The sequence below is a fragment of the Barbus barbus genome (genome assembly GCF_936440315.1).
Source record: "Barbus barbus genome assembly, chromosome: 37".
Classification (NCBI taxonomy): Eukaryota; Metazoa; Chordata; class Actinopteri; order Cypriniformes; family Cyprinidae; genus Barbus; species Barbus barbus.
The window spans coordinates 4,047,704-4,061,362 of NC_136715.1; the positions used below are offsets into that span (position 1 = coordinate 4,047,704).

The window sequence follows — 13,659 nt, forward strand, 5'->3', positions numbered from 1 at the left end:
GCATTTGTTACTTAATGGTAAATGTGTCATTTTTTTCAGTGTTAAAATAATTTTTTGTTTAAGGCGGACCAAAATAAACGCCCATTCAAACCAGACTGACTTCAGACAGTTGTCTTAAAACAAGGGCAATTTGACCATTTTAAATGGAGGCTTCTCTTCCATCAAAACATGAATATAATTAGTGTCTCTGAAAGCAGCCCGCTCTATTTCACAGGAACAAGACCGGAGCCCTGCGTATGTGAAAGGTTGGAGGACATTGATCTATGCCATGCACTGGCAATTCATCCGAGTTTAATACACTGTCAGGGCAGTTCATCTACCGTTGTGTTTAAAACGGGCTGGTCCATTGTGCATTCAGATGAAAGGTGGAGACAAAGGCCTCTCAATACACCAGGCTGAAAGTGTCCACAAAGAGTGGGCGTCCCTTTTTAAACGTGCCTTTAAGAGCTCCACTTTCATGGTACACACACAAGGACACACTCTATTCTGATGCAACGACACCGTAGACACACTCTACAAAACACACACACACACACACACACACTCGTTGGCTCTTTCTTATAAAGCGTTGCTTATATTGTCCATGTGCAAAACTGTCAGGCCACTAACAGCTAGCATCTCATTCAGATGACTTCAATGGCTCGTCAGCGTTTGATGTGACTAAAGATGACTCTCGCCCATCTGTCATGTGTCGGGTTCGAACCGCTCTTTCTTACGCTCTCGGAAAGTGAAACCCCCACCCGACCATCATCCTCTCAAAGGGTTTAGGAGGAGACGCTTCGCCCCCTCTGCCCGTCCTGAGCCTAAACCTGGTGTCGTAGACAGATAAAGGCTGGCCTGGCGTCCTGAAGGAGCTCGGGAAATGCATGTGCTGGGATTCGAACGGATCTCCTACTGGGAATCATGCAAACAGGTTATGAAGAACGGAAGAACGCTATGTCCTTCCCCCACAAACCAAAAAGTGTCCCGCTCTGCTGTGCCTCCTGACCTTTGACCTCTCAACCCTGCTCTCCACCCCTTCATCCTTTCAGCCTGATGGCCTCTACCTTCTTTCTTCTGCTGCAAAGTGCAGATACTTACTTCTGTGAAATCAGCGAGCACTGGCTGGCATTTCATTCAAGACACTACAGACAAAACCGGTGTTTGTTTTTATTCATGCACTGCATGGTCAGTTCTGAGATTTTGTTTCTATACCATGTTTTCTTTTAGACTAGTGGAAAGAAAACACCCAAAATGAGTTTTTTCTCCACTTCGGCAGCACTCATACACCAAACTTTACAGTTTTATTCCTATCAAAGTTCTTAGGATTTTTACTAAAGGGTTTGTTCATAGAATATTTACCTGATTTTAATCTTAAAAATGTCATGACTTTTATTATTATTATTTTTTTTTCTGTCTGTTGACAGTGTTTTCTGATTTATGGCATGATAAAAAAGTGAGTATCACCATACTGAAGTTTCCCCAGTTTATTAATCATAGTACATTAATACAATTGTTTTGTATAAGCTTTTTAACTAAATATGCACTAATTTGCATACATTTCCAAAACAGAAAACTGAACATTTGATAAAGTCAGGGTCAAAATACTTGTTGACATATTATAGCTTAAGTTTGAGAATTTTGGATATCTCTTTTTATTACCACATGTTGTTAGGAATAAAATGTAATATAAATTGAATGAGATTTGAACAAATACCTCTGTAAAATCCTGCTGAATATATAAATATATATAAGTTTCTGGCTCAGCGCAGGAGAAAAAAACTCAAAGAAATGGCATTTTAAAAATATGTATTGCAAATGAAAAAAAGTGTAATAAATAAACACTTAAAAGTGTATTTTAGATCTTTTCTTTCCACTTGTCTGAAAGAAGACATGTTATAGAAGCAAAATAGCCTAAAATGTCTAAATTAACCAGTGCGTGAAAACAGTCTTTTTGTCTGTAATGTCTTAGAATGCCTTAAGAAATTTCTGTAAGCAAAAGTTACACCCGTTTACGATTTTTCTACAGAAAGCAAACTATTAGCACTTTAAATACTGGCTTTTTGTTCAATCTCTCATCCTCACACACAAACTAGTCTCTGCACATGCATTACCACACAATCTGTAAGATGCATAATGCTATGACAATTCATAAAGAGATTTGGGATACATTATTCTCAGAGAGCTGCCTACATCCCTGTGGTCAGAGCACTTACGACGCAGCCAGCAGATCTTGTGGCTTTACCATGTGCTCGGCGAAGACTCCCGTCTGCCTTAATCACACCAGCAGCCTGTGAAGCATATCTGTCTAAGTGAATTTGCTGCTTTTGAAAGCAACGTGGCGTCACAGAGGTGCACGAGTTAACTCTATTAAGTTAAACATTAAGCACAATATGCCTAAATAAATACAGTTCTGTTTTATAGCACAGAGGGATGCGTCATCATAGTGCCTTGCTGAGATTATGTATGTGTGTGTGTGTGTGTGTTTTATGGGTCGCTCCAGTCATACCCTCTGAGCTGGATTTGGAACCCAATCACAAAGTCACCTTGAACAGTCCCAGATTCCCTCTCTTGCTGTCTGCAATCCAGCCTAATTCCTCCACTGAGACAGTTTTCATCCAGCCCACAATAAAACCACATGAGGAAGACCTTACTGTCCACTGACAGCAGTTCTTAGGGAGGATGCTGAAACAATAGGGCTGATATAGGATAAACTGTTTGATAAATACATTTTAAGTTTGTTAATGTTGGGGTCTGCATTTGATTACATTTGCACTTTTTCTTTTTTGAAAGAGACAACTCACCCCAAAATGAAAGTTATGCATTTTATTCTCCTTTATTTCATTCTCTCTCATTCTGAACGAGCGTGGCACTCATTTAGTGAAGATAATTTTAATAATGTATTTTCTGAACTTTTTCTGTGTCTTTTCAAACTTTGCATTCAGTGAAATTCATGGCACATTTATGTATATAGAGCTTTATATAAAACAAACTTTCATAGCATCTTCACATTAATAATCAGGAAGATAACAGTGTTAAAATTCATCACCTACAAAACATTCAATTTCAGCTGTAAAGCATCTCTATAAGACAAAAGTGTCATTATTTAGCTCAATTTAGTTCAAGTTTTGTTCTCATTTGATGCAAGTGTTAAATCGATAATACTGAATATTTATTGTCTTTTAAACCAAATGTTGTTTCAGTTCAGTTCCATAACAGTGTCAGCGCTGCAAAGTTCAACAATTATGAAAAACATTATGAAAAATTATGTACAGCAGCTCTACAGAAGACAATAGTGTCATTATCCAGTTCAATTCAGTTAAAATGTTATTCTCATCCAAAACTATTACTACTGTTATTAATTGTCTTTTAAACACCAATGTCAGTGAAAGTCAATAGGTTCCAATATTGCCTCTTATTTTGGTGCTGCAGAAGTAAGTCAGGTTTGAAATGGCAAGTAAATGATAATTTTTGAGCGCACTACCTCATTTTAATCAATCAAATTTCAATAATTAGCTTCGGCACACCTTCAGTTGTGAAGTGCGTGATAGACTGTGTTTATTTGTCAGATCATGTGTGCATTTGTTTCAATCATTACGGACTATACACACAAAGATGGCGCAATGTCTGGGCTCAACGCTGTCCCTGTGTCCAGCCCAGAAATCTTTGGAGATTTGTGTTTACAGCACACACCTGTCACGGAGAAACGCGATAAACCTGTGTGCACACGCACAATGTTTCTTATTCCTGTCTTTTACAGGATGTTTCTTGGACCGCAAGTCCCTTGTTTGTGAGACCGCCATGTGCACTCAATAAGTCACTGCAAACAGTTGCCCGTAAATCCAAGATAGTGTTGGACACAGCAACCATCTCCACTGAAACCTGTTTCTCTTAAGGAAAATGTCATTAAGGGATGCTTTTAAAAGGTTACAGACCGTTCACCTCGTGTTTCAAAGGAATAAACATTAAACAAGGGCGACATCTGTTTTTATACCAACAAATGCGATTTAACCAACTTCAGTCTAACAAGCAGTGTGTTGACTGCATCAAACCATCGTTTTTTTCTATTTCTTCTGTAGCCCGCTTGAATTCTCTCACTCTCTTTCTCCCCGTCTGGCGCTATGCTAATTAACATTACTGGGAACGCGAATTGCAAAAAGGAGACTGGGATTACTTAGATAAGAATCAACAAACACAAAGCGGCTAAAAGAAAGTCATTTAAATTCTAATAATGCGAAACTGTTAGAACATTCTCACTGATGCATTGCAACAATTTTGCTCTCTACAGTCTTCATAAATCCTATTTATTCTTTTATGGTGCACAAACTAAGACTCTCAGAAACAGAGTTGCCTGTTGGGCTGGATGGGATTTTTTTGCTAGCATTTTTCTGGTCTCGGGGTGCGAGGAATTGATGAAATATTATATGGACTATTGCCACAGAAATATCTGGTGTATAAAGTACCCTAGTGAAAACTAGATATACTAAAATGTATTTGAAATAAGTATACATATTTATGTACTTAATAAAAATACCCTGCAATCGGAACAACTATTTTTCTACTTAATGCACTTTAATTGTGTGGAATTGTGTGCTGAAGTCCAACTAAAGATATATTGAAGTATATTTGATTGTGCTAAAGTGGAATTATTGCAAGTGTACTTTAGGTACTCCTTAAATATCTTGCATTTAAAGACAACGATGACATTAAAACACATTCTAGGCTTAATATTAAGAAGTGTACATTGTGCACAAGTAGTACTCCAAATTAAATTATAATTTTTATATCAGTGAGTCTAGAGCGATATGTCAGTAAAATTTAGCTATATTTAGTATGAAATAGCCGTATTTTAAATATATTACATTTTTACTAGGATATGTATTATAAAAAAACTGCAGAGAAAGCATAAAGAGACAACATCAAAACATAATATCTTTACAAATTGCATTAATAGACAAATATTCTGTCTTTCCTAATTAATTAGTCTATTTATTTTTGATAAATACATTCTATGCACTTTATATGCAAAATATCCTCTGCTATATCATGACCTACACGTCCTCCCCTTTGTAGCTAGCATAAAAGTGTTAACATTAAAACGCACAACTCACAGGTACAGAAAGGCTAACTTCCTGCCAAATTGATTTCTATGCTTCATAAAACAGAAATATTTACACCTTATTAGACTCTGCTAACTATAATAGCTGCATGCAAAATGTGCACTGCTTGTGCAAGGGAATCTATGTCAGAAAGAGGAACACGAGCCAACGGCGCGGCTCTCTTATGACTGCTAACTGAAGTGGAGCCACTGTAACCTCTTAAAAACTTCAGAATGAATAAGAACAGAATGCAATTCACTCCATCGTGGATGATTTATAACAGCCACCAGCCTTTCTGCCAATCTCCACATTGTTTTTAGTGCTGGTTGAAAATTCTCCCCTTGTTCACCTAGCTAACACTTAGAACAGCCTGCAAATATTTCTCATTTCACTAATGGCATTTCACATGGCATTTATGTGGTGCTCATTCACCTCATGGACGTAAAGCAGCAGGACTATGAAGCCACAGGGAGAAAGCCTCTGCTAGGCTACATAACCCTGTCACAACCCTTTAACATCCGTGCTACCATCAAACTAAACTGAAAGAGATATGGATTGTAGGAACTGTTTTGACCGACAGAACTGCAGTGGATCTGAGGAAGGCTTGCGAAACTGGATGGGCTAAAGTCTTGGTGAGGATGGTTAGGATGGAGATCAGCAAAAATGTTAGCTAAAACTCAACTAAGAATAAAAAATTCAAAAGCAAAATTCGGAATTGAAGACTTGCTTCCTTTCAGATTTATGAGTGTGTATTTGAATTGAAGTGGCCTCATCCTGCAGGAAGTCCAATTAGAATTACAGGAAGAGGAAGATGAGATGATTAATAAAATATAAAGAACTATATAAACTAAATACAATTGAAAAACAAATATATCTTTCTTAGTTAATCTGTCAGTTAAAAAAAAAGAAAATCTAGTTTTAGTTAATTCTACTTCCTTACAGTTGAATTTGACTTGACATCCACATCCTGTTTGCTACCTCAGTTCAAATTCTGGAATTTAAAAAGCATTCTCTGTTTAATTCGGAATGGTGCACAACCCTGCTCTCTTTTCTACTTGCCATGCATATCGTTGCCCCAAGACTGCAGAAGGAGGGCTGTCTAACACGCTCTGGAGTTGATGATCCAGGGGTGGAGAGGCCCCTCTTTTGGCCCCTGTCTCACCCCAATGCCCTCTTCTCCACTCCCCACTAAACTGACATCTGCCAGAGGAGTCTGCACAGCTGTGGTGGAGCAGGTCACCAACCGGGCCAAAGGTCTGGTCTGGTTCTGGCCTGGGAGGAATCTATACAGAAACCTGCCGACATACCCGAGGCCAAACCAGTGGGAACTTCTGTGAAACACCCCTAATGGTAACTGCATGAAGAAGACCTGCATTCTTGCTCTGAAAAAGCATGTCATATTTTATTAGAACACTCGAAAAAGTCTCTGCCAACGCAGCTGCCATAAATTGGCATGTATGAGCCCTGGAATGTCTTGTTGGGTTTTGTGCCAAACACCGGACACCTCGTTGAATTAGTGTTTTTGGGTGAGATAAACGCATTATCAAGTACCCTTTAATGTCAGTCCAATGGGAGGTCAAAGTGAGCTACGATGAACTGCACTTTTATGAGTAAATCTATGTAAGTGTTATACCAGGCTGACTCCTTTAACAGTTAAAAAAAGTCAATGGCAAAACCACACATGAAATCCCCATTTTGAGGGGGGGGGGGGGCTGCTTTGGGGAGGGGAAGAACTTTCACAATAGACTCTACAGAGAAAAGCCACAAGCAGAGAACAACACTGAAGACCCATGGCTGATATTTACTGTGCTTAACCGGAGTTACTTTCTTAGGGTGACCTTTTTGGAAGATTCAGTTTGGGTTGACCTTTGGAGATTTTCAAAGTGTTCCAGAATTAGATTATGAGAAAAACTGCATTAACAAATTATATCCATGACTCAAATACCTCAGCTTTTCACATGATATCTCTTTAGTCCTATTATGCAAGAGGGGGGAGATGTGTCCTTTTGGTTATTCGGCCTTGTTCAAGGTTTTCTTTGGGTCCTATCTCTTGTCATTCACATCAGTTAAATTCGCCAAGCACCCCCGGGGGATTCTTGCGGGCCAAGAAATGCATAATTTACCTACAAATGTGGCTCATCACTTGCCATAACCTGCTGGAACAGAATACACTTGTGTCTGACAAGTCATTGACCAATTAAAGGTGTTTTTTCACACCCTTGATCTTATGTTCATTATTATCACAGCTAATACAGATGGTAGAGTTCTAGTTGTTTAACTCGGGGCTTTCCCTTTTTTTCCCTTTCAAAATCCCCAAGACACTTCTATCTTTTGTGACGCTGCTTAAGTAATAATGAATGTTTTTACATACACCAGAGCTTACCAGACCTAAACCTACAATCAATGCAAATCGGTCCCCTGAATACATCATGTGTGAAATATTGCGAGAAAACAAGCGTCGCATAAATCTCTCAAAATTCTCCCAAGAGTGTGGAAGCAACCATTTAGACACATACATCTTCTTCTTTGAATGGTCAGAGACAGACAAAGACATATGTTAAAACTGCCGAAGAGTATGTTCCGGTAAGTAACCTAAGCATAGGTATGGAGTGGGATCTACGGAGGGCAAAGTGAGGATGAGAGTTTGGAGAAACCTAGACCCCCTACCCCCACCTTGCAGAGTCTTTTACAAGCGCTTGATTGATTAATGTTTTTGTCAGGGAACAGAGTCCCCAGAGAGAACCAGAGGGATCCTTTCTGATATGTAGAGGGATTTACAAGTAGCGGCCAGCTTTCAAGTGCTGGGAAGCGATCGCAGGCCAAGGGAAGAGATGAGAAATCCATCAGGAATGCATTTAGTCTGTTCTTCTTTCTTCCCTTCTCTTTTTCCCCATCCCTCTTTTTGTCTCCCACTAGCTAAGAGTGCAGCTGCTGCTATAATTCTACTGTATTTGCTTTGCAATGTTACATAAAACTACAGGGTTCATAAACTGTCAGGAAGCGTCCCGAAGACTCGGGGTGAAAGCAATAGGGCAAGGCTCCAACTGTCATCTGACCAAGAGTGATGTACTCCCAGAGGGGAGAGGAGGTCAAACAATTAGTCTCCGCTGAATAAATAAATATAACAAACACCAGCAATAAACAGAGGCATCTAGATGACAAGAAAAGATACTTAGATAATCCAACAGGAGTTCTAAAGGCCAATCAGATACATTCAAGGTCAAATGCAATTGCGAAACCATTCTGAGGAAATACAAGTTTCTGTGCGAGTGAGCGTATCCCACCTGTACGCGAGCCTCGGTCAGTTTGGTCCTCTGTGCAAGCTCCTCTCTAGTGTAGATGTCAGGGTAGTGCGTCCTCTCAAAGGCCTTCTCGAGCTCCTCCAGCTGCTCTGCTGTGAAGGTGGTACGGCTGCGTCTCTGTTTCCTTTTCAGGGGCAGGTCTGGCTCCGACTCCACGTCCGAGCCATCATCTGTACGGTTACCTGCGTACACAGTTTGGAAATAAGTCTTTGAGAGGCTTTGAACATCGGCACCAAGTCTCGGATGCTTTACAAAATGCCAAGTTATTTTAAAAAATTGAATATATACAGCAATTGAAAATCTCAGCTGTCGCCAGTACAGCGGCACACCACGAATTTGTCAACGGAAAATGATCCTGAAAGCCGAGACCAGCTATCACGGCAATATTAATGCTTCCGTTATCTCGACGTGTCAATGGAGCCCTAGATACCATTTTATTGGGTCTTATTCATATGTGAGAAGTCTTCAGACACATAATCCTGCCACTGAGCCCTGGAGAGGCCTGGGGGACGTAACTGTGAGGGTTAGGGTAATCTACACCAGACACCTTGCTCTAGCACGTCCGCCTTATTCTCTCTGTAGTGGCCTGGGGCTAGCTCCTAAGAGCAAGTATTTGAAATAAGAATGTATGTGACTTCTGGGCCATTGAATCCCTCGCTTTGTGTTTCAAGCTAGTGTTCGAAATATATTACAACATATTTTACATTACTTTTTTCCAGGCACTCAGTCAAAGACAAGTGCAGATCGCAGTTGGCAGTTTGCATTTTAGCCAGAGGAGTATTTCCCCGGTACAAAGACGAACACTACTACGACCGAGCCAAGAGTAGCGTTTGTAAGGAGAGATATGGAGTGCGTTAAGATATATTACTGAAATACATTACCATGATAATTGATTCTAAAATTGCATCATACTTTATTTGTGAGCCACCTCTGTATATCTATTCATGGCAGCAGGAAGCTCGTGAAAGGTCCTGTCACAAAAATCACACTTTTACATTTGCTTTCTTGAAACGCATGAGTGCTAACAAGCAGCGTAGCTTGAGTCTTGCTCCAGGCCCTTTGGTCTTGCATCATCCACGGGGAAAGACAGAAAGAAGGGCTCCGAGCTCCTTCCCCCGCAACGCCACAGCTGCCACAGCGGAGACAAATCTCCTTTGAGCCATCGTGTGCGCTCTCTGCCCACTGCTGATCAGCAGGTTCTTGCACCCTGGACCACTTCACACGAGCTTTCCTGCATCTCCGTTTTCTTCTGCCAGACCAGAGCCTGATCGTCTCTCTCAAACCCCCATCTGCCAGTCCTCTTCTACGGCTGATAGGCTGCCAGCAAAAGAGGTTACAAAAAGGCCTGTGGGAGTGTGCAAGTGTGTGTATATTAGTATGTGCGTGGGCATGCGAGTATGTCCGTGCGTATCGGCAAACGCATTCTTCTAGGTGCATGTGTGAGTACTGGTTGCACTTGAAACTGACAATGGCGGAAAAACAATTCCCCAGCGTAATGCAACTACCGTCAAAAAAAAAAAAACTGCGGGCATGCAAGTGTGTTTGTGCATGCTTGCATATCCATACGTGCATTCTTTTTGTTGCATGTCATTTTTCATGCACCAAATACATGCGCGCATTAGAAGAAACTAAATTGCAGATTATGTATAAGTAGCAAGTCTGTTGGGTTTCAACACATGCATTCTTCTTGCTGCATGTGGAAATGCATGGAAACTGACAAAGAACAAATGCCTATATATTGTTTAAAACCAGGAAAATGCATACTGTATGTTTAAAAGACAAAACAAGCTATAGTCTTGTGTATTTACAGTATACATACATTCTTCTTGGTGTGTATCAAATTTGGTGGAACCAAATTCTGGCAGTGCAAATATGTTAGTGCATACATGCAGATCAGCAAATGCATTCTTCTTGTTGCATGTGGAAGTACATGGAAATTACAAAACAATCTAGGGTCTTATTCACACATGCATTCTTCTAGATGCACGTGCAAGTATTTGGTGCAACTACATCAACAATAGAAGAAAAAAACCCTTCCGCAATGCAACCGCTTCAAGATGCACCAAACTGCTGCAGTCTCCAGACCAGCTCTGGAGTTTAATTAAACAAGGAATTAACGGATTATATGGAGACTATCATTACAGACCACTCGAGCAGTCTTCACAGAATGTCTTTTTGTCTCCCCACGCTCTGGCTCAATGATTCTCAATGGATTACATGCGACCGCAGGACATGAGTCCGCATTCATTAAATCAATTCCTACATCTTCTCCCTTTTAATAAAGATAGATTTTTTTTTTACAACACTGCTTGGCACTCCAGCACACAAACAAAATCTTGAATATACAAAGTTGAATATGTACATATCCTGGATATTCCTTTGTTGGTTTTCATGAGGATGCACCAGAGCGATTTGTTGCTAACACACCATGACAACACTTGAGACTCGTGCAGTGGTCTACGGATCACTTTCCAAAGTCACCTCGGCATCCTGAGGGGGAGGGAAAGACGTGCCGCTGTGATTTTTGTTTCATTGCACAGTTTCGCCACATGATTCATGAGGCAAGATTCTGTCAGCGTATCCTGCCCTTAAGTCTCTTTGTTTTTTTCTATCCACACGTTTGATGCATCAAAGCCTTTTCGCTTATAATTACAAATGTACTGTAACCATATCAAATCCCACCGCACGTCTTTTGTATTGAAATATTTCACAAAACACACGTAATCAGTGGGCAAACTCAGAAACAAAACTCAAGTTGTTGTTGCCATTTCACAAGCTCTAGCTCAGCTGTCTTGCAAACCCAAGACTGAAGGTCAACAGGCCCCCTGACGACAGCAAAGGATTATGGTAATGAAACAGATGCTGGCAGAGATAGAGCAGTGAGAGGGGCATGATACAGACCTCGTCTCTGTCCCAAAGAGATACATTGATTGGGATGCTAGCATCAAGGAAACAGAAGCCCCAAATGGGTTCAGATAGGTTATGGTATATAGGTTAGACATGGCAGACATGTAATATGCTACAAGCATACAGTGTTAGCTGCTAATGTGAGCATGGAGTAGCTGACTAAAAGGCTAAAAGTATACAAAACTTCAAACTCTTGTGCTATTATAACTAAATGATTGCAATTAGTCCATTGTCTCTCATTGCTTGTTTAAAAAGCACTACATTTAACCACAGTAATCGGGGGACCAAAAAAAAGCAGCAGTTAATTTGCACTTTAAACACAGTTAAGCTCAAGAAGATGTGAGGTCAATTCACAAGAACTCTTCCCTGTTTTAAAACAATAAGGTACATCCTGACTAATCCGCCTCACAATAACCGAGCTGTAATTCTATTTGAGGGTTCTGGGGATATTGATAAAGTGCTCTGCTCACTTATCAGCCAATTAAAGCCTAATTATGTTCCATTCATTCTGTGCTACAGCATGAATGTTTTTCCTCCAGGGCCCAACGTGATCTTTAATGAAATGTTGACTTTGTGCCGAGTATTTCACTTGCAACAAAATCAGGTACGTACAGAAGGCTCTGACAAATTTTAGATCGTATTTCATTTAAAAACCAAACCCGTATGAAGCAGAAGGCTACAAGCAGATAAACCGTTACGAGCAGGTTCACTGCTTCTTGGATACATGAATCACTAAAGCCAAATCTCATCCATTTAGGGCCCATTATCTGCAACAGTTAAGCTTAAAGGGATAGTTCACCACAAAATGAAGATTCTGTCATCATTCACGCATCCTCATGATGCTCCAAACTCGTATGACTTTCCACAGATATTTAGATATAAGGAACGTTGAGTTCCAAACAACATTAAACCCCACTGACCTTCATTTTATGGAAAAATCTATATTTTCAAAATATCCACTTTTGTGTTTGAAATGTGACCATATTACAAAATTCCTAGCTGGTTAACAGGCGACTTAAAGACAGTTCTGAAATGACCTTGTGTATTAACATTTCCCATTTTCAGCAGCTTGCATGCCACTGAAGAACAATTTTGGGTGAAAAGTTCATAAAAATATGTTTTTACACCGTAAACAACATTTAGTCCAATTGAAAGGTTCTACTGATGTTAAAGGTTCTTAATGGAACCATCAATGCCAATAAAGAACTTTTATTTTCTATAAACATTAATGCTAACATCACAGTGATTTATGATGTCTCTTTTCTTCTGCTCCGGGTGTGTGTTCACGGTGTGTGTGTGTTCACTGCTGTGTGTGTGTGCACGTTGGATGGGTTAAATGCAGAGCACGAATTCCGAGTATGGGTCACCATACTTGGCTGAATGTCACTTCACTTCACTTCTCTAAGGGCTTTAGTCAAAGTATGTTGAGTATGTTAACTAAGAAAAAAATATATAAAATATATATAAACTATAACTAAAAAAATATATATAAACATCTTTGGTCTGCTTAAAGAGAGAGAGACACTAATAAAAACCACGGTACTTTAGTCATTTTGTAGCATGGACTGATACCATCACTGTACCATGCTATACACCGCAGTAGCATTTTGTCTGTAGAACACATACAAGAATCGGTGAATACCTGCTTAAAATCCCAGCTAAAAACTGTCTCTTTGTCCGACTGATCTATCTTTATCGTCTTAATTATATCACCCAACAGCATCAAAAGTGATTTGCACAGCTCGTCTGAAAATAGAGTTTCAATATATCATTAACAAACCTAAAAGGATGTCAAAGATCCTTATGAAAAAAAGACAATTGAAAAGCACGATTGAGCCAGAATTCAAAGTGCAGCTTTTGACATCATCAGAATCCTAGGAATTAGTCAGGGATGGTGGATAATAAAAAGCCTCCATGACACAGTGAGAAGGAGGTAGAGACGTCTCCAACCTCATCTGCTAAGATTGCCTTTGAATCAGTATTAGCTCAACATTACGGCAAAATTCAATGCAGCCTTTTTTTTAATACCGTAACCAATGTCCTCAATATCAGCTGTACCTTGCAAACTACCCAAGACAGAGTGACAAAAACAGACAGGGCTTTTTGCAGTGCGGCATTAGCTCATAATGGCTCATTTTGAAAAGCATATTAGTTCCACCATAATTACAATCAAGTCTTACGCTTGCTATTTTACAGGCATTCAATAGGACCAGCCTCGGAGCTGCAAATGACACCAGTTGAGTGTAACTGACAACACATCTTTCCCTCTTTTTTTTTTTTTTTCCTTCGGCATCTTCCTAAAAACCCCCACAATACCACAGGACAAAAATAACAGCGTCCCTGCTTAATTTTTGTTTACATGTTTATTTTGT

The 13,659-nt window shown here is 39.8% G+C and overlaps 1 protein-coding gene across 3 annotated transcripts in view; it reads right to left on the reverse strand.

The window, feature by feature from the left end:
- Positions 1 to 13,659, reverse strand: part of LOC306856561 (paired box protein Pax-7) — a gene marked incomplete at both ends in the record, with an annotated part of 61,420 nt that overhangs the window by 26,809 nt on the left and 20,952 nt on the right. For 2 of the 3 annotated variants that reach the window (XM_079395919.1, XM_079395918.1), the window contains one exon: positions 8,363 to 8,562. In XM_079395919.1, coding sequence (XP_079252045.1) covers positions 8,363 to 8,562 — 200 coding nt within the window. The remainder of the gene's footprint in view (positions 1 to 8,362; positions 8,563 to 13,659) is intronic. The other variant, XM_079395917.1, reaches the window with a different exon arrangement.